At 39.3% G+C, this 21904-nt stretch overlaps 1 protein-coding gene across 13 annotated transcripts in view; it reads left to right on the top strand.

The window, feature by feature from the left end:
• The window catches only part of LOC113545183 (nesprin-2), a 103933-nt gene that overhangs the window by 6974 nt on the left and 75055 nt on the right, over positions 1-21904 (top strand). For 9 of the 13 annotated variants that reach the window (XM_053242389.1, XM_053242390.1, XM_053242393.1 and 6 more), the window contains exons 3-34: positions 1528-1589; positions 2077-2172; positions 2265-2342; positions 2518-2610; positions 3180-3373; positions 3534-3733; positions 3889-3989; positions 4254-4343; positions 4480-4593; positions 5649-5786; positions 5902-6066; positions 6164-6276; positions 6653-6821; positions 7583-7679; positions 8729-8910; positions 9401-9562; positions 9708-9848; positions 10829-10930; positions 11046-11222; positions 11304-11462; positions 11547-12506; positions 13265-13399; positions 14353-14502; positions 15964-16145; positions 16377-16446; positions 16997-17106; positions 18221-18347; positions 19069-19211; positions 19315-19468; positions 19904-20505; positions 21367-21522; positions 21645-21795. In XM_053242389.1, the coding sequence (XP_053098364.1) occupies positions 1528-1589; positions 2077-2172; positions 2265-2342; positions 2518-2610; positions 3180-3373; positions 3534-3733; positions 3889-3989; positions 4254-4343; positions 4480-4593; positions 5649-5786; positions 5902-6066; positions 6164-6276; positions 6653-6821; positions 7583-7679; positions 8729-8910; positions 9401-9562; positions 9708-9848; positions 10829-10930; positions 11046-11222; positions 11304-11462; positions 11547-12506; positions 13265-13399; positions 14353-14502; positions 15964-16145; positions 16377-16446; positions 16997-17106; positions 18221-18347; positions 19069-19211; positions 19315-19468; positions 19904-20505; positions 21367-21522; positions 21645-21795 (5573 nt within the window). The remainder of the gene's footprint in view (positions 1-1527; positions 1590-2076; positions 2173-2264; positions 2343-2517; positions 2611-3179; positions 3374-3533; positions 3734-3888; positions 3990-4253; positions 4344-4479; positions 4594-5648; positions 5787-5901; positions 6067-6163; positions 6277-6652; positions 6822-7582; positions 7680-8728; positions 8911-9400; positions 9563-9707; positions 9849-10828; positions 10931-11045; positions 11223-11303; positions 11463-11546; positions 12507-13264; positions 13400-14352; positions 14503-15963; positions 16146-16376; positions 16447-16996; positions 17107-18220; positions 18348-19068; positions 19212-19314; positions 19469-19903; positions 20506-21366; positions 21523-21644; positions 21796-21904) is intronic. The other 4 variants (XM_053242396.1, XM_053242392.1, XM_053242387.1 and 1 more) reach the window with 3 other exon arrangements.

Genomic DNA, 21904 nt, shown 5'->3' with positions numbered 1-21904 from the left:
TCTGGAATTTATATATTTCTGAAAGCTGCTTTCTGAAATGGTCCATTGTTAAAAGCACTATACAAATAAAATTGAATTGTCTATTGCAATGGCTTTCAGTAGTTTGACTTTTGGTTTTATTTATTTATTTTTTCCCTAGCTATTTTTTTCATGAATCAATAATGCAAGTCAGATTAATAAAGTCTCCTTTAAATTCAGTCTCCATTTGCTTTCAGTTTATTCTGGTCTGTTAGACCCATCTGCCAACGCTGGCTGGGGTCAGGATACCCAATGCATGCAAGCTAGACATGGTGGGTGTTTGCTTTGACTACAGCAGGGACAATAAAAAGAGAGTCATGGCTATTTCAGGTGTGACATCTTTTCTATTTGTGTCTGCTACAAGATGCAATGTTTCTTCAACACTAGATGAAAGATACAAAGCTAAAGACTGAACTTGAACCAGTGCTATGCAATTTCAAGCGTGATTATTTGCAGGTCAAGTTAGTAGAACATTATTGTATTTCTTGTCTGTCAGTTTTTTAAAGTTCTAAATGCAGTATGCAAGCTAAAAATACTGTTTCACACTTTGCTGTGTGTAATTCATGCTTTTAGGTGGCCCGCCCATGTTAATAACCTGTAATACAGGTGCCCAGTGTTTATGATGCAGCAACAACTGGCATGTACCTGTGCTCGCTTTGTCTTTTGTTAGCTGGGTGTTGCTGCTTTAAAAATCTTTTTTGTGCTCATTAGAGCACACCGTGACTGATTTGAATAATAGCGACAGTTGTATATGACTTATTAAAACAATAAAGTGTGCTAGCTTATTTATTTAATTATTTGGTTTAAATAACCAAAAATATGTAATGAGTAGCTAAAAGTAGCTAAAAGAACTAATGATTTTGTGTTGATTTGCACCAAAAGGCTAAAGATGTGCATGGTGATGGATGTTAGGTCATGTCACTAGTATATTAGTTGTGCACTTATTACTTTCATGACATGATGCCTAGCCAGTAGGGCTATTATTCGTAATACTAATCATCCTCAACCAGGCAGACACATAGAATAAGGACGTCCAGCCAAAAAGCAAGATGAAACACCCAAAGTGCAGGTAAGAAATAAAAGGTGATTGAGTTTGCTAGGGCATGAGGGTATCGTCCAGATTAGTTATTTTCTGCACAATTATTTTATGTTGCCAGGGACAACATATTCAAAGCTAAAACAATGAAGGGTGTGATGCAGCTTTGTGTTTAGGTTTGAGCTATATTTGCAGCCTTTTCTAATCTGAGCTTAAAATTAGTTACTGCATGGAAGAGCCACTGAGTTCTTTGAACCACAAAACCACAAAATTCACTTTTGGCAAGAAGTCTACATATTTCTACATACATGTATTCCATTTTTGTGACAGGATGAAGTTGTTGTAGAGAAACCATACAGAAACTGTTTAGTGCATTCTGCATTTACAACTTTGGTCATCTTGCTCTGTCGATTTAATGGTAGCTTGTTAGTTTTGTTCTCACTATGTTTGACCATTATTCTTTTCTTCTGCAGTGGAACAGGAGCAGGTTCAAAAGAGGACATTCACTAACTGGATCAATGCTCAGCTTTCGAAGGTAAAGTTTAAAAAGCTGAAAATCTGCATAGAGATGTACTTATACAGAATTACTAGTAATTCCTTTTTGGGATAATCTTGCAAAAGCAATAGTGAGTATGGAGGGTAGTGGGGTGGGGGCAGTGGGCGGATGTTTGATTGGGGGGTGGGGGTGTTGAAGGGGTTGTTTGCGCGCTGGTGGCAGTGGGTACCAGAGACCATAGCAGATGTCTTGGAAAGCACCAAAAGGTCAATGAATTTAATGTTCACTGGCATGATTTGTGTACGTCACAATGCCATGTTCATTTACAGTTTCCGTAAAGATTGTACAGTGGGCAGCAGAGTTCATCCATGTTAGTTCTACAGCTAGCCAGCAATTATAAAATTCTAAATTTTAAACTACCCTAAGCACTTTGTAGCAGATATTCTACTTCAATGCATTTTTGCTATCCAGAATGCTGTTCCCTCTATGGACTACATCTTAATGATGCAATGGTTGTGTTTTCCAGAGGAGCTGTGCTTCCTTGGTGCAGGACCTATTTTCAGACCTCCGTGATGGAGCTCGATTGCTGGACCTGCTGGAGGTCATGAGTGGCCAGCAGTTGGTGAGTGTCAGACGCCACTTGAATATTTGTACTAATGCCAATCAGTGTAGGTGCAAAATATTTATTGCCCAGTTTGTTTGATCTCCCTACAGAAACGAGAGAAAGGCCATGGAGTTTTTCAGCAGAGGGGAAATGTTGAAACGGCTTTGAACTTCTTAAAAAATAAATCAGTGAGGGTTTGGTTATGCCATTGTTGAATCATATAGAATCATTGTACATTCTTACTCAAATCTGATAAAATATGAATTTTGATGATTTCAAAAATAAACTAAAATAAAAATAAAATAACAATATCCAATAATAATATGAGATATTGTTAGCTTATTAAGAGTTTTTTCTTTTTAGATTAAGCTGGTGAATATAAACATCCCTGATATCATAGAAGGGAAACCTTCCATCATTTTAGGCCTCATATGGACCATTATTCTACGCTGTCATGTGAGTATCACATCAGTTACAGAGTGTTCCTGTGAGTATTGAATACAATTCAAACAGCTGTCATCTTAATCACTAGGTTTACATCAGCTTATACTTTATACTTTAGGGTATTTTCACATTTCACTCCTACGGATCCAATCGTGTATTTCAATACCACAGTAGTGTGGTGGTTTTATATTAAGCAATGGGGTGAATTTGAAACTCCCATTGAAACGATTGCTTTGATTCTACCAAAAGACGTATTGTGATTCATCCCTTTTAGTTAAAAAAAAAAAAAAAGCTAAATTAGGTCAGGGCTCTTGGGATGAAGCTGCAATTATTCAAGTCTGCGACAAAGAAAATATGCCCGTTTTGTATCAACCACAGGAAGGGCATTGAAATGAGCACAAAATATGGTATCATAATAGCATTATGAGGATTATTTTGTTCATCCTCTAAGATGTTTGTGCGACATCATTAGACTCTGAAAAACTGTCACAACTTTAACAAAACCTGAACAAATGTGCTATTTTGATCTGTGTTGAATTTCATAAGCAGCACTGTAACTGAAAAACTGTGAATTCCTGCAGATAGAGGAGTTAGCCAGCACTCTCTCCTTTGGTTCCCGTTCCTCGTCTCTGGATTCCCTGTCCAGTGTGGATTCAGCTCCTGGAACCCCTGTACGAGGCAGCCCTGTTCCACAGAGAGCATCACCCCTCCACACACGCTTTCGCCTTTCTGCTAAAAAGGCCCTGCTCCTGTGGGTGCAAGACCAGTGCCAGAAGTGTGTTTCAGCCCCTCAATTCACTGAATTTTATTTGAAGTGGTTTTACTTTCTTGCCAGTCCACAATGACCTACATTACATTCTTTGCATTGCATTTTCTCCATTATCCTTTATTATTTAATTGACCCTATACTTTCCCTATTATTCTTCTTTTGCCAGAGTGGGCTGCTCAGTCAGTGTAAAAGATTTCAAATCAAGCTGGAGGAGTGGTGTTGCATTCCACGCTATCCTCTGCTCCTTGAGGCCGGACCTAGTGGACATCTCCCTAACTGAGATGAGGAGCAACCTTGAAAACTTAGAGGAGGCATTCCGCATAGCTCAGCAGGAGCTGGGAATACCCAGACTGCTTGAACCTGAGGGTAGGTGGAATTTCTTGAAGATCTATCGGCTTGTAGAATTTCACACATTTCATCTAGTTAATTAAAGCTTTTATTGACCAATGAACAGTAAACATGAACAGCAGCCCACCTTAATATAATCACATGCCATGATCTTTTCATTTGTCCAATCTCAGATATTGATGTCAGTCACCCAGATGAGAAGTCCATAATGACATACGTAGCCCAGTTCCTGCAGTACTCCAATGATATGCCCTCAGTTGATGATGATCTTGAGGTAAGACTTCCAAAACACCAGACAAGCAGATTTAAAATATTTGTATACAGGACTTTCTAAATGGGAACGATTGAGACAAAGCCTAAACTGTTATGTTGTAAAATCCCACATCTTAGATGATGCTAGACCTTTGCTGGATTTTGCTGTTCATATTCATTTCCTTCCTATCTCTTTTATATTTCTTCTTTCGTACCTGTAATCTTAACTTCTGACCTCTGTTTCTGGTTCTTCTGTCTCACTCCTCCTGTTGTCTGTTGGGCGTAGCTGCAAACTTTTGTTTTTCCTACATGTTTTTCTCCTGTCAACCTCCCCACCTACTGCACACCTGCTGTTCTGGCTTCCGCTCTGCATCAGGTACAGATGCAAAGCTTCACTTTACATGTTACTTCTACAACAGTGGTAACCTTCACAAATCTGAATATTCTGCAGAGACATAGACTTTAACCAATTCAGTCTAAGTGTTTGTGATTCTGCTGATATATGCACATAGGCATCACCCAATCAGAAGATCAGAGAGATGACTTGTTGGCTTCAGCGAGCCTATCAGGAACTGTTGGATGTGTGGTCCTCCACAGAGAGAGAGGGGTATAGCAGACGGTATCAGGTGAAATCAGGCTTCAAATTTCTTTAAATTTCCTTTGTCAGTGTGTATTTTGATTTAAAATGTACCTGTAAAAGTGATTTATACAGATTTTTGGCAGTGTCCTTTGGTGCATTTCCATACTCCCCACTCTCCCAAACAAATACTAACTTCTGCTAAGAATACAAAATGTACACACATAAAACACAATACATATTTGACACAAGTACAAAACAACAAAGGGGACAGCATCCTTGCTGACAAGAATTGACACAAATCCATATTATTGGTAAACATTTATGTGTCATATTATCTTGTTCTTATCTTTGGTTACATAGTAAAGCTATTTGTACTCTTAAATACACAAAAAAACCAGAAGTTTCTAAATAAAAGGCTTGTGTACGTGTTAGGCATGTAACTTTTCTGTCTCTACTAAAGATGTAACCTTTGTAATTTGTTCGGAGGGAAAAATAGGGTATTTTCCTGTGTTTTTTTTTTCAGTTTAAGTCTTACTGACCCAAAATATAAGCACTGCACAACAACAACTACTCACTTAAATGAAAGGACAGATATGTACCAAAATTAAAATGCTTAATTTTATTAAATTAACTAAATAAACTACTGTATAACCATTGTTTATAAACATCAGCTGTTTTATTGTTGATTTGTTGGAAAATGATTTTTTGATGGTAAAAGTATTTGGTTTGTCCGAAATACTTGGCCATGTTACATCAGGAGTCCTGGCCGGCAAACAAGTCTCGAGGCGACTCTTCTTTTAGCTACTGAGTGCTCCACAACAAGGAGACAGAGAAAGCTCAAATGCCATATGCAGATGGACAATTTATTACTTTGAAAGATGACGTGCAACTTTTTTTGACATTGTTGCTATTTTCTTTGTACGAAAGCTATTTTTGCACAATAGTCAGAGTGTAGATGCCGGCGCCTACACCAGTAGGGCGCCTGAACAGACAGGCTACAGGTTTCAATGAGTAATATGTTGAAAATCATCTAAAAAAGTACCCCTAACAGTTTGACTGCATGACCAAGGGTCATAACAGGACTGTTTGGATCTGTTATAGGCATTCCAGACCTTTGTGGGGTCGTTCTATGAACAGCGGCGTCCGGTGATTCCAATGATGAGTGCAATGAGACGTAGCACCAAACTCAGCGAGGAGCAGGTTGCCCTAAGACAGGCCTGGGACAATATGGAGGACAGGGTGAGTCACAGTATTGGTGCGTGTCTATAAAAGAGAGGAAGAGAGACAGAGATGTTTGCATTACACTGCATAGTGCGTAGTGTGTTGGCATGTAATGACATCCTGTCTCATACAGTTACAGAGATACAGAACTGAGCTGGATGTAGCTTTACCTGCTCCTTTACACACTTTGGCTCAGTGGCTACAGAGAATGGAGGCAATACTGTCTGAGGAACAGGGCGACTCAGATGACCATGCAAGTGCTGCCCGAAATGCCAGAGACAAGCAAGAGCAGCTCAAGGTTTATAAAGCCTGCCAGTTCAGCTACTTTTTTCCAGAGTTAACTATTAAGATTTGTTGACATGGTAAATAATAAATAAATAAAACAATTTCACCAGGCATTGTCAGCAGACATGAGTGGCCACTTGGATACACTTCATCTGTTCACCAACACAGATGAAGATGGTTATTCTCAGATTCCTGTTGAAAAACTTGATGAACTCAAGAGACGGTGAGCTTGTAATTTTTTTATCAGCCAAAGAGTGCCCTATTGTTAGTGTTGTATTAAGTGGTTATATGAAAGTTATATGTTAAAGTGGTTATATGTATATCTTTCTGGGAAATTACTTGAGTAAAAGTAACCCACAAGAAGACACATATTAAGTAGAATTTTTAAGTGTTTGAAATTACTGGTACATAAGAACCAAAAGTATTTGATATTTAAATTTACAGCATTTACATTTTTAAAAATAATTTTGGCTTTTTTAGAAAATGTGGTGAAGTGAAAGTTAAAGTTGGCAGAAACATTTATACTTGAGTAAAACAGAAATCTTCCCAAAACTTACTTAAGTCTTTAGCATATACTAATGTAACTATAATTCCTGCAGTTTCACCAGTGCCAGAGTGACAGCAAAGTTCCATGGCATCAAGTTGGAGTACTGGGAGCACTGGCACCACGTCTGTGAGCTTTTAAGCCATCTCAAGAGCAAGCTGAATAGCTGGAAAGGACCATATGGCCCTCAGGAGTTTGTGCTGTCCCTGCTGCAGGACTGGGATGTAAGTCATATTAAGGCATATGTAAGGCTATACTGAACATACAGGTGACACATTTAAGGAAAAAAAAACAACAACATGTCTTAGTAAGGCTGGATCCACCACAGGCCTCCAGGATAGCCTCAGTGTGCCTTAGCATATATTCTACATGCATATGCTCTGGAACTGTACTGGAGCAATGAACAGCATTCTTCCAAAACATATTCTCTCAGTTGGTGTTTTGATGATGTTGATGGAGAGTACTGTCTTAAAACTTCAATCCAAATCTCCCATAATTGTTTAATTGGGTAGCAATCTGGTGACTGGGAGGGCCACACAAATATGATCATTTTCAGTGAGCAGTTATGCCCTGTAGATGTGGAGGTTGTTATCCTGGAAAAGACCACTCCCTTCTGGATAGAAATTTTTCATTATGATAAAGGTGACCAGTCAGAGGAACTGATTTGAAGGGATTAAGAGGGTAAGTGGGCCCAAAGCATACCAAAAAAATATGCTCATAGCTTAAGAGAGCCACCAGTTTTTCCTTTAATTTGTCATCCATCTGTATAAGTACTTTTGTATTCTTTGTGTGGTAAAGATTGGCCTAGAGTAACACTTTGTTCTTTCCTTGAGAACAAGAGAAAGAGAGAGAGTTAAGATAGACTATATAATATACTATAATAAACAAACTAGATAACATAAACAGATTATATAAATGAAAAATGAGCCTAATAATTTGAGTTGTCTTAATAACTTAAAGTGTTTATGTCTGCATACTGCATTAGGATACCATGAAGAAACATGGCCTGGTGTCCATATTAAAAACAGCGCTCCACAAGCTGAAAGATACTGCCAGCACATACACTGGCAAGGCAGCCCTGTGTAAGTAAATCCATTAGAGATGAACTACAATTAAGTCATTTTGGTAACAATCAGCACAAACACCTTTATGGACATCTAGTTCAAAGGAATACTCAACCTAAGTTTTATGTACTGCATTTGTAGCTTCTGTCTGATTACCATAGAAAATTTCAAAAACACTGGAAAACACATTTACTTGAAATGCTTTCAACAGAAGCTGAGACAGACCTATTATTATTATTATTATTATTATTAATAGTAGTAGTAGTAGTATGGAACAAGGATTCATAACTACAAATTCCACACTAACAATTAAGGTCTTAGGATGAGACAGACTTAACAAAGCTGTTCTTTTATTGAACTTTTGAATGCTGAAGCAATACTGAATTTTTGGACCTGGTGTTGGTAAAGCATGTCTACAAATTCGTATATCTAAAAATAAAAATTAGAACAAAACTAGAGGTTTTTTTGCATGTTCTTGACTGAAGCATTTATTCAGTCAAGAACATAACTTAGTTGAGAAGTTAAAAATAAAAATAACAAAATTTATTTTCCATAAACATGTACTGACTGCTTTAACAAGTGCCCTTAGACCTCCATTATGAGCTTAGAGTCAATGGGAGTACTGTACTTTTCTCAGTACAGGGAAATGTGTCAAAATGTTTGCCAGTGGTACTTGCGAGATTGAGATTAGATTGAAAACCTCCAGACTATTCCTTCAACCAAAAGACAATTTTCGAAAACATTCTACTGGTTTTCAATGGTCCACTGAGTTGTAGGGAAAAGCTTTTATTTTTTTTGGATAACATTCCCTTATATGGAGAAATTTGTAATTATTTACAAATACCTAATTTGACACACCTGTTACAAAATAGGTGGCAAAATAATTCTACATTCAATTGCAAAATACAAAGGGGCGGTAGGTTGTACATCACTGCTACACATGTAGTCCTTTTTGAGGTTCGAAGAAATGTTTCATGATTATTTTTATGATGTTAGTGTTGCTTCCAAATGATTACCCTATAAAATGTCTTCTCTGGAAGATCACAATGCTTGTCTCGTCCCTGCAGCAGAGGACTCTGGGACAGTGAGCAGACAGGTAAAGGAGGCTGAGAGTGAAGCAGCAGTGAGCGCAGAAGAAGCAGACACTTTAAGGGGCACTTTGGACCGTGTGCTGGCAGCATGGGAATCATACAAGCACTGCTTCCACTCACTACACGTCTTCTTGGGACAGTCACAGGCAGGGAGCAAGGTACTGGATCAACCAGTGGATAGATTATACATTTCTTAGGTGATTAGAGTTCTGAAAGGCTTCCAATTTCATATATGTGCATGCTGCATAGGGGATAACATAAATGTATTTGAGAATAAAGTTTACCATAATGCACACTTTTTCACTATATGTATATATATAATTTGTATTTTTATTCTTCTAACCTTTATGTTTATGGCATTTAGCAGACGCCTTTATCCAGAGTGACAGATGTGCTTTGTAGTCTCTATCAAAAACACATCCCCATGCTAGTTCACTAGGTCATGGTACATTATGTAACATAAGCATACTTGGCCAGAAATTTTAGAAAACTTGTTTTACATTAAGTGTGTTATGTTAAGTGACTAAAAGTGTATAATAAAGTAACAACTCATAGGGTCAGAGGTGCAGAATTATTTGGATTTGGAACATTCATTAATGCTATTTAACATGAAAACTGATTCTGTCATGCTTGTATGTCATGAACCAGGTCACTGATAGCCTGTCAGAATGGAGCTCTCTCCAGGCCCAGCTAAATGAAACAGGAAACTTTTTGATTGAGGTGACAGACAGCTCCACCAGCTCCTCTCTAGCAAATGAGCTTGGTAAACTCAACAGAAGATGGGCAGACTTCATCAAGCGGACCAAGTTTGTAAGTACACAGGAAGTGATCTGAATGTTGCCCATTGCGGGTTTTGTCTATCATAATAGACTTTTTATATGTCATTTGATATAAATATCTGATATGGTATGTTTTGTGTGAGCTAAAGCCTTTATTCTTGATTTATTGTCTGCAGGCAGTGCCATCACAACAGGTTAGCAGCACAGCCCCATGTGCTCAGGCCGCACAGCGCCTAGTGCAGGAAGCAGGCTGGACGCTGAGAGAGGCCATAGAGGTGTCTTCTGAAGCACTGCACACATACAGGAAGCGACTGCAGGTACATCAGGCCTTCATTCCTCATCACACACACATCAAACACTTTGAAGAAAAAAGAGAGAAGCATTTGCTAAGTTTCTTGATATTATGAGATGTGTCATAATAATATATTTCCTAACATGGGTTGTGCTGCATCGTTCTCCACTGCGCAGATAAGTCTCACAGCTATGAGTGTCAACTAATACACATTCAAAGAGAACTCAGTGTACCAAAACACACAAGACTGAAATAACCAAAGAGAGATATGACAATACAGAGAACGCACAAGCAGCTCTGATTTATTACAAGCTAGCTGGCATTAGTTCTAAACAACTTCACAACTGATTAGCAATACAAATTCCACAACAGGCATATATTGGCTCACTATCATTCACTAGGTATGCACCAAATAGTGAACAAATAAATACCTGTTCAGCAAGAAAAAATCTAAACTCCACCACACCTGAATCCGTTTTACTCTTACAGTATGATATCGAACACTCTCACTCCCATTTGGATTGTTTACTCTCTCACATTCTTCCTCTTACTCTCTCCCCTTGTTGAGTGCTGGCTCTGGCCTTTAATGCCTAATGTATATGTGCAATTTTTCTGCCAAGTCTGACCCAACACCCCTGACAGAGCTACAACTGTGTGTTACTGTTACTGAATTGTCAGGGCAACACAGAAGCTCAGGAACATCATATTATAGATTTTTTTTTGTCTTTTGACTCAGTAATAATGTTGTTTTTTTTAATTTTTAACAAACAATTCTGAAAGTTGTGCACCCCAACAAGATGGTATATAATAATTACAGGACACAGGAGATAAATAGGAAAGTCATATTATTTTCAGATATTTAGTCGTAATTACAGAAAATATGCTGGCTATTGTAACTTAGTAAATGGTTTTATGTTTTCTTCAGGTTTGTGGAGGTAGATGTCTATACCTTGTCTTATTTCTCTTTTTTCATTGTGTGTTTGTCTCTTCCCACAATCCATTCAGGCCATGGTGAAGAAAATTTCAGACTTAGACCTGAATCTATTATCTCCATCTCCTGGATTTAGTGAAGAGACACTAAAGAAGCTGAAACACTCACTTCCAGAGGTGATAGCAGCTGCATTTGAAATATTTCCTCACACTATCAGAGACTCTCTTAAGGGCATGTTATGATTTAAGTAAGAAACATCTGGCATCTGAAGATTTGTGTGTGTCTGTGCAGATGAAGCAGGCTCTGGGTGAGGCAGAGCAGGCATGTGGGGAGCTGCAGAAGACAGCATCCCAGCTGGAGGGTAGGCTTGCTGAGTTGGGTCACTGGAGCACTGAGGCCATGGAAGTTTGCCAACATTTGAGAGAATGGCAACACAGAGGCCACCAAGGGCCTCACCCTAGAGCCAAAGTGAGCATACAAAGCACATTTCAGTCCCAATAATGCACATTACTGATTAGAAGCTTGATTGTGATGTGCTTTGGTTCCCAGGCACTGATTAGCAGAGGGCTGCAGCTGGAGGCACAGATGGTGACGGAAGGACAGGATCTGCAAGCTTTGCTGGAAAAACTGCAAGAGAACTCCTCCCTGCCCTTTCTCAGTGTGCGTGCCCTACAGGAAAGAGTGAAGCACACTGTCAAAAACTCTAAGGTAACCACAGAATGTAGCTGTCAAAGCAAACAGATCACATCTTCTGTCATGGTACCAACTAATTATGTCTGTCCTGTCTGTTAGGAGATCATAGAGATGCTTACTTCTATAGGAGTAAAGCATGAGGGACAGACTGAAGTTGATCAGCCACCTCCAAAAGTTATTGTTCGTGCTTACAATGTCCCAGAGCCCCAAGCAGGAACCTTCCAGGAATGTGAAGCTCAAACCTCCAAACCTAAGAAACCCTCTCAGAAGACACTAACACAGTCTCAACACCAGCAGAGTCCTGGCTGTTCTCAGCAGACAGCCAAAACTGGCATTAAATCCCAGGTGCTTTCTCAGGCTGATCCTCAATATCAGCCACATGATCAGTCTAGTGTTCTACTGAGAGCTGAAGACATAGATACCATGCAGAACCAAGCTTTTCTGCCATATCCCCCTGGAAAAGAAATCCAGATGGAGCTTCAAACTGAGGATCAGGTGTCACCTGTACGCCTGAGTCAAACCAGGACCAGAGTGTCATCAGAATGGCCTCAGCAGTTATCAGAGTCATCCAGCAGCACTGTCGTTCAGTCAGTTACCTTACATCAACAACATCCTGCCTCTGAATCTAAATATAAGTGTCAAGATGTAAGTGTTAACCCACTACAGCACCATGGGCTCTTGACCAAGGCTTCTAGCCTTCCCCAGTCCCTGGAGACATCACACATGCATGTAAAGACACCAGCACCTGCCCAAATTCAGCTACATGCACAAGGAAGCACACAGAGGCACACCCAGCTTGGTATATCACCCCACACTCCACAACAAGCCCAGGCTTGGCCTGAAGCTCTTAGCCCAAGCATACATCAGCGTCAACAAGGCCAAGGTAATGCCCCAAATCCTCGCCACGTGCCAGGGCAGAGCGAGGTGTTTTCCCGAGCTCAGGCTATGGCTAAGAGTAGGATGAACAAGGCCAAACAGCATCTGCATCAACACATAGAGGAGGTCATCACCATATTCAGCAACAGAATCATATCTAAAGAGCAGGCCAGGAGGAAGCAGGTGAATCTAAATATATTATGTATTCAGTTTCTGTTCGTATTTACTTATCTGACTTAATTCTTATGCTCAGTAATAGAGTCACAATGACAAAAACAAGCCTTTGTCTTTTTCCCTAAGTGACCCGACTCTCTCTGTTAATCTATGTATTGTTCTTCATGGGTGGCTTGTTAGGGAAAAAGGACAGAGCTGAGCAGCTCTGTTCAAGCTTTGGTGTGATGCACATTTCTGGGCCATAAAATGTAATCCGATGCTTGAAATGAATAAACTGACTAGCTCATTTGCAAGGCAATGTAGCATCACTTTTTTTTTTAAATATCTTTTAAAATCTGTAATTATTACAGATCTAGAAACACTATAAATGTTACAAACTGTCGTTTTTGCTTCAAGACTGAGTGAGTATAAATGAACTGTGGAAATACCATCAATGTATGCAGTTTTGCCTGTGGGTTTGTTATAAAGGCTAATTTATACTGCATATGCAAATCTGTGAAGATGTGCAAGCAGCATGTGCAGACATTTGCACAGATGTCTGCCTAGTTACTTGCAGTGGGCTGCTAGCTTTTGCACTCCCAGATATACCTGATGCAGAGCATCTCAGATGCACATGAGATTATAGTGGTGTGCGAATTGGCTCCACTCTGAGCCTCTGCGAGCTATGCTTACCCATAAACCCCTTCTTTGCATTTCAGTGCAAATACATTTACCTACATCTTAGCAGAAGTATACCTTACTGTATTGTGAATCTCTTTTACTTCCAGGGTGCACTACGAAGGCTTAATCCAGCAGTGTTAGACGAATTCCTGGGAGCTGTGGAAGGTCTAGGGGCCTTTTGTTCTGAAACCCAGCTCCAAGACCTGGAAAAACTTTCTCTGTCTGTCAGGGCCCAGTGGGAGGTAGGCAAAATAATAAGCCTTACCTGACAGAGCATTCAGTATTTGCATGTTGCGTCTGACTAACAATAATAGAATCCTTTCATCCAGTGCCATGATAAATTTCTGTTTTTATATAGTGTGGCTCTCATGTTTGTGGCAGCATTGTTTACATTCTTCAGTACAGGGCATTTCTCCAACTTGCTAGAAGGGCCTTTCGAGTATTCTTACATATCTGATCAATGACATTCATCTTTCTTTGGGAGCTATAACAGCGATGTACTGTAAAATGCTGCCTTTTTGAATGTAGTTTTAAAAAAACGAAACAACAACGAAAATAGAAACGCAGAAGAATGTGGAAGTGTTTATGTAATGAGCCCATTCTAACCAGTTCAGAAGGGTGACATACTAAACTTCATTGACTGACTGAATCTAAAATGGGCAATGGATTGTCGTGGTTGGTTTAGGTTTTGTATTTGTAACCAGCTACTATTGTATTATTGTACATCTGACTGCGGCATGTCTTGGCTCAATGGTTAAAGCTTTGGGGAACTGCTCAGAAGGTTGTGGGTTCAAATTCTGGCCCAGCTAAGCAGTTACAGTTGGTTCCTAGAACAAGACCCTTAACTTTCAATTGCTCTGTTGTATTCTCTCTCAATTTTTAAATTCCTTTGGATAAAAGCAATTCGACAAATGAGTAAATGTAACTGTGAAAGTCCCTTAAAGTAAGAGTTGAAGGAATCGGTGCAAGCTGATGGTTAGTTGAGTAACATATCTCAAAATAGGTACATAAAACAGTAGCACTGAGACTTGGCTTAACTTCCCAGGTATACACAGAACCCAAAGATTAATTCTGGTCTGTACAGTGGGAGAGCCCTGCAGTAGCTATAGGTTGCTGTCATGTTTATTTGTATAACTCCCATGAGCTGGACAGTTAGGTAAGTCTAAAAGTCTCTACTGTATGTCTTACCACCTAGGATGTCTGTTCAGCAATAGAGTCCTTTCTGCCTGAATTGTGGCGAGAAGTTGAGCGAAGGCAGTCAATTAATGTGGCTCTTTTGAGGCATGACATAGACACTAACACAGAAATTCCAGCCTGTGATCCAGACCAAGTGTGCAGTGAACAGGTACCTCTAACACCACACTCCCTAATCTGCATGACCCTGTATGTACGCATGGCTACAAAGATTCACTCCCACCACCTCTACTTGCTTCTTGATTTAGTAGGAGTAGTGTCTAATTTAAATAATACCATCATCATATTGGGTTAATTATATGGTGCACAAATGCTAAAACTGAAGACATCCTTCTCACCAGTTAATAGATAGATCAAACATATATTAATGTAAGTGTGTAAGGAAAGAGTTAAGGACAAAGAAATCTATACCAACAACACTTCTAGTGTATTAGGTTTCACTTCATTAGACTTCACACACTGCCTTCTTCATGTCAGGTCTAGCTATTTTCTTATGCTTTAGTGCTGTTGTAAGATACAATCACATTTAATTTTTAACTGCTTAGAGATACATTTACAAATTGAGGTACGTTTAATTTTTTTTTTTTTTACCAAAAAAACACATGGGGTGATGGACATTTTATGTCTAAAATCAAATTTTTGAACTAAAGGAAGTGTAACATCAAAAAAACAAAGTATGAATTTAAAAGAAGAAAGTATTTATGGGATACCACATGAAGCTAATCAATTTGGTATAGTTCCCAGAGATTCCTGATGTGTTCAATCATGCAGTCATAAAAAAAACGAATCAGTGTAATTATGATTCATGGCTGTTGTGCATGTTTGGGCAGCGTAAGGGTGTAACCATAAGGCGTCGCCTGTCTGCACTGGTAAATGCTTAAACTTTTACTTTTTTTTCTGTCTAATCACTTTTACTTATACACAGTCCTACTGCTTGGAATTAGAGCTTCTCCTTGCATGGAAAAAAGAAATGCATGGCCATGACATAGTAATGCATGGGAACGAGCTCCTACTGCGTGGCCGAGGGAACGAGATAATGAAGTCATGGCCACAAGTTAGTAATGCAAGTTGAGTAATACCTGATGGCCCCCCAGCTGGTGTGCATGTCTATACAGGGTTCTACGGAAATCACCATGCTTGAGGAAAAGCTGCAGCTCATCTTTGGCAAGCTCTGGCCACGCACTAGGATCTCATTCTCACATGTTACTAAGTCTTGGCCACTCATTATTTTTAAGTAGGGATGTCACCAGCGGGGCTCCATACTGTATAGCTTTAGTCACTTGAGTTGCATCTGCTTTCCAATGCAATAACACGTTTGTACACAAATATTGTAATTCACAGTCCTTAAAAATAAAAGTATAAAATAAAGATATCTGATTTTATTTTAAGTAAGATGCCCTAAATACATCATAGAAATGAACCCCTAGAGTACAATCTGCCTTCGTTGATTATGATAGTAATCGTAACTTACTTACTAAGTAGGTTTAAATGGGCTTCATATGGGTCCTAAAACAACCCTTAATGGCTCAAATGCATGTGCAGTAATGCAGTTTTCAGACACACACACACACACACACATATGTAAATAGTGTTGTACCTCTACCTCCTCCAGGCATGCTCCTTAGTAGTGAAGCCTCAAGAGCGTCTGGATGCACTTTACGAGCTTAGTAATACTCTGAGATCACCAGCAAGCTCCTCTATGACCACCAGCCAGTTGACGGAGTGTGACGGCAAACTGGAGACTGTCCGCTACACAGTTAGTCCAAGCAGCAGCATAGAGCCGTCCCAGCACCGGTGAGGCTGGAAACTGAGTTTTACATTGATTTGTTTTAAAGAGATAAAATGAAATACTTGAATGCTGTGATCATCATAGTCAACAGTGATCCTGTGCATCATTCCTACACAAATACCTTTTCTGATCTTTCCAATTCTGGTTATGCTCTAATACTTGCTCTTTGTTATGATCTGCTTATACCTGATGGCCTTGATGCTCTGTGTGTGTGTGTGTGTGTGTTTTCTTATCAGCAGAGAGGGAGCAGTGAGGAGAGAGCCTGAGCTGCATGCTGACCAAACACTAAGCCGGGCTTATTCACAGGTACATGTGCATTAGCACTTGAGTACACACGTGTCTTTGTGTGTGTGTGTATGTGTTTTTGGGGGGAGTGGCTGGCTGAATATGTATAAATCTGATCATTTTACGATCCACATGTTTTGATTCAGACCAAAACCTTTTAATGAATATATCTTTTAATGTACACAAAGCAATGAAACCTTTTGCATACAATACTCTTATATTACTTTTTATTACTATATTATATAGCTTATAATATTCAGCATGTTTGTTAGCTTTGTGGTATAGGTCTGAGTTTGCTGTTAGAATATGTAGTGATATGTAGACATGTGTTCAGTGTTTGCATGCTGTGAATGAGCAGGTGATACTGTCCTCATGTCTTCCAGTGTCCAAACATTCTGCTGCACATTTTTGGTGAATTTGCAGTTCTGATTGGCTGAGGTTGCTCCTCTTAAGCTTAGTGGCTTGGTGAATTTAATCTACTGTAATTGGATAGGAATGTTGAGTAGCACACTCAGGTGCTCCATGAGCCAGTAACCCTGTAACACAGCCTCATCACTTTCTACTCTTACAGGGCATTGTACATACTAACAGTGTGGAGACCAAACAGACAGCAGAGAGGACAGTCATCCACACTCCAGAAAAACAGGAAGTGGGGGAGTCCCTACAGGAAGCTCACAGCAGGTTAGCCATTTTGGCATCATGTCTATATGCACCACACATACTTTTTAAAATAGCTTTTAGTTTTATTACTAGTACACTCACTGTCTACTTTAATACCTGTAGGAATACCTTTAATACCTGTAGGAATACCTTAAATACCTGTAGGAATACAAGTATACTAGTATGTACACTCACTGTCTACTTTAATACCTGTAGGAATACCTTTAATACCTGTAGGAATACCTGTACTGCTTTTTTTATGCAGTTATCCAGTCATTCAATCATGTGGCAGCAGTACAATGCATAAAATCATGCAGATACAGGTCAAGAGCCTCAGTTAATGTTCACATCAAACATCAGAATGGGGGGAAAGTGTGATCCCTGTGACTTTAACTATATCATGGTTGTTGGTGCCAGACGGGCTTGTTTGAGAATTTCAGAATTTCAGTATTCCAGAGTTCTTTGTGCATGAAAATCCCAGGAGATTCTAAAGTACTCAAACCAGCCCATCTGACACCAACAGCCATGCCATGGTTACAGAGATTTTCCCCATTATGATGTTTGATGTCAGCATTGCTCTTGACCTGTATCTGCATGATTTTATGCACTGCGCTGCTCCCACATGATTAAATGGTTAGATAACTTCATGAATGTGCGGGTGTACAGGTGTTCCTATTAAAGTGGATGGTGAGTATGTATATATGTATGTATTTATGTGTGTATGTATACATGATGTATTTAAATTAATTTAAGTTTCCACAGCTTCTCCCCAATTTGGTCATTTGCCAATTCCCACCCACTAGCCACCTCTTCCCTATCACCGGCTACCAAACATGTTAACACATGCTTCCTCTGAGACAAGTGAAGACATCTATTGCATCTTTTCAAACTGCTGCTCATGTTATCAAATAGCAGCTGAACACACTTGGAGGAAAGTGCTAACTGCCCTCTTCTGCATACATGACCTTACAAATGCCTTTGATTGGCTAGTGTAGTTGTGATTTACAGAGGAAAGAGATTATGCCATTCTCCCACACAGATAACACAGAGAATAGACCTGTATTATGTGTGAGTTCCTCAGCAAAAACCATGTGTCTTTGGCTTTGTTGCAGTGGATTCTTTGTTTTTCTCTCAGTTACACAGCTGCCCAATCAGCATTCAAACAGCAGCTGCAGATGAATAGTGAGCAGCTCAGCACAGATTTCCTTACCGGCTCCAGCCTCTCACCTCTCACCATGAACAAACACCTCCAAGATCTCCAGGTGAGCTTCAATATCTCCATTCCTCATCATCAATCTCTGTTGTCTTTGTTCACTCTTTTTATGAATATTTACAAAACACAATGTGGTTTAATGATACATATATATTTGTATATTTATTGAATTGTGAATTGGGAATTTAGTATATGTTTGCAGGTATAGTTAAAATTTATTTATTTGACCTTTTGTTTGAATTAATATTCCAAGGTTTTCAACCTAATCTCTGTTTATAGCATCTCTGGCCTATAGACGCTTATCATGTACAAGACATTAGACATATTTCCCTGTGCTGGAAACAGAAAACCTTTTCACTCAAAACTCACTTATAAAAAGAAAAATCCATGGGCAGTTGTTTAACTCTGTCAATAAACCGTTTACAATGCAATTATCTAACTATATAAGTGTTTCACTCGAACAATAAATATCTGAGACTGAGAAACTTCCATACTGATGTGTTTGTTGGTAGCAAATACAAATTCTTCCCTCTGGAAAAGTAGGCTCCAACAAACTGGTTTTCTGATCGTTTCACAGTGCAGAGAAGTGTCTGTTCTTCTCTGTGGCACTCAGACATTTGCTACACACTTACTTGCTGTTAAGTGTAACCTAAAATGCAGAAGGAATATAGTGTTACTTACACTCTGACTAAACAGTCTAGCATTAATTAAATGTAAAAAAAAAAAAAAAAAGTCTTTGACATTGTTATTGACTGCTGTGGTGTGGTTAGGTCCTGAGGCAGCAGACAGAGGCTTTATGGTTTGAATTTGAACTCCAGAGCTCTTCACACATGGAGGATGGCAACAGTGTTGACAAAGACAGAGTAGAGCTCATTGAGCAGTGGAGGGGACAGCAGATTTGCCTTCATGCCAGGTTTTACACACACACACACACATACACACACACGCACACACATGCACACATCATAATAGCAAAATAAACTGTTTCACTGCTTAAGCTGTTCTTTATTATGTAGGATGAGGTCACTCAAGAGTGCTTTGGAGTTGTTGGAGCCAACTGATATTAGTATCAAACGGATCTCTGATCAGCTGGACGAAAATATTAGAAAAACTTTGGACATCACAGACTTTGCCCTCACAGATTTCACAACAATTTATGGAGACACAAAGGTATTTTATGTTTTTTATTTTATTGCGAACTTAATTTGGGTCGAAAGCCCTTTTACACAACAGATAATCAATATGGGTAAAATTTAAACAGACACCAGTAGTTTCCATTTAGTAGGGCTTTATTAATATCTTTACAGGAATAAATCACATAAATTCTCACAATTTCTCACAAATTCTCTGGTGGCTTCTTAGTGGTGTAACTATATTAGTTTTTATATAAGTTTTAGTTTTTATATAAGTTTTAGTTTTTTAGACATCGAAGGGAGCATAATATGAACTTACAAATGACCAAATTAGCTTTTCATGAGTTATTAGCAATAGACATCAGACCCTAAAACTATGTGCACCATCTTACTACCACTATGTATTCTTATATCCAATATTCTCTGATATTCTGATCATTTACTGACTGACTTAGTGATTGTATCTCATCAGCTGGTGGGGGAGCACATTCATAGAGAACTGATGCTCCTTTCTGAGACAGAGAGTAAGGTGGCCATCTCTGCGGTCCTGACTGAGACTGAGCTTCAAGCGCGTCTGCTATTACAACAGATCATCCAGAGCTGTAAACAGCGCCTGCAGCTGCTCAACCATCAACTAGCCGAAACACAGTCAGTGCTTGGTGCTCTGGAACACTTCTTGAGTTGTTTACGCCAGCTGAATGACGAGGTTTCCACAGCTGAGAGCACATCTCCATTAACAGGAGCACCAGACTCCACTTCCAGACTGGTATCCATCAGAAAGAAGCTTCAGCAGGCTACAGAAGAAGCTGCACAGGTTGATTGTATGCTCAAGGATGCTGGGATGAGTGTGACTCTGGAAAAGAAACCAGGCAGCTGTCAGGATTTGGTGGCCAGATGTGCAACAGAGATCAAGGCTCTGGAAAGGAGAGGAGTGCAGAGCAGCAAAGAAGAGGAGAAGAGGGAGCGGATGCTGAGGAAGAAGAGGAAAGCCCTGCAGGTCACACTGAATGAGGTGCAAGGATTAATGGAAAGACAGGGCCTGAAGGAGCCCACTCTTCCTGCCCTGCAATACAGGTTAGAGAGAAGAACGATGGAAACTGTCCTTTATGCTTGCTTTAGCGTTTTACGGCATTGCAGAGACAGACAGAGTAGCCAAAATCATGCTCAAGCAGAAGTACTGTTACTAATGAAGAATAATAATCAAGCAAAAGAGAAACAAAAACTAGCTGAGTAAGAGTTAGAAAGCATCTAGTAAAAACAACCAAGTGGGATGTTATTGTTATGCAGGATCTGAACTACATTTAAGAACAAGCAGAATCAAATCTGCTAATGTAAATAAATGTGGACAAATTATTAACCCTTCCAAACCCTCATAACTTATAGCACCTTTCCTATCAGTGTGACTGTAGTTACAAGATAATTCATACTACAGTGTTTCCCAAAATTCTGCATACATAGTGGAGATTAATACATTTTAGCAAAATGTCTTCCAAAACTTTTCATACTTAGTTTATGTTATACTGTTTCAGTTATACTGTAAGAATGCCTTTGCCAAAAGAAGAATGTATTGAAATCATTCTCATGGCTGGATTGGGAAGCTGTCGCATGGTTGCAATTAACATGCAATTACATGCATAACACCAGATGTGTAACATGAGTTCATCAACCGTGTGTGTTTACAAAGAAATGGCATTTCTTTGTAAACAATTACATTTTGGTAAAAAGTGTTAATTTCCCCTATGTATTGAGACTTTTGAGACACCCTATATTTGCTGAAAAATACCATATGGAATAAACAACTAGATTATTCCATATCATATATAAAGTATTCAGTAAAGCAATATGTCAATGCAAGTCTTGCTACCTATATCTGATTGCACATATTTTTTTTCACTGTTTTGTTGAATATGCTCTTTGCCTATATTATTCTTACAGATTGAGATTTTTGACAGACATGGAGAGTAAAGTAGCTGATGTGCACTCAGACATCCAGAATCTGAGAGACATATCTGCTCAGACAAACACTTCAGAGGAAGGCCTCAGAGAGCTGGAGGTCCAGTGGGAGGAGATCCACAAAACACTTGGTGAAAGGTGAGAGCGCTGTGGGGGAAAAAATTCAAATGGTCAATACCGTATGAGTACATGAACAGTAGATATAAAGCTGTCTCTGTCTGTCTTGTAAATAATGCATGTGTATGTCTTTGGATTTGTAGTCAAGAGGAATGTCTTTCCCTGACCGAGCTGCTGAAGAGGTTTCAGAGCTGCCGTGCCCACCTTAATAACACCCTGCAGATTAGTGAGCAGACCATAAGTGAGCAGGCCTCCTACATGGGCAAAGAAAATCTTCAGCGTCTGATCACCAGGGTATGAATTGTAGCTCTGCAAATGTGCTGTAAATTCCTGTGTAAGGACAGTAGATGGCAGCATTAGTTAAATCCTACCAAACCTCAATCCATACAAGACCTATTAGTGT

The sequence above is a fragment of the Pangasianodon hypophthalmus genome, chromosome 19 (assembly GCF_027358585.1).
Source record: "Pangasianodon hypophthalmus isolate fPanHyp1 chromosome 19, fPanHyp1.pri, whole genome shotgun sequence".
Lineage (NCBI taxonomy): Eukaryota > Metazoa > Chordata > Actinopteri > Siluriformes > Pangasiidae > Pangasianodon > Pangasianodon hypophthalmus.
This window is presented reverse-complemented; position numbering and strand designations above follow the sequence as displayed.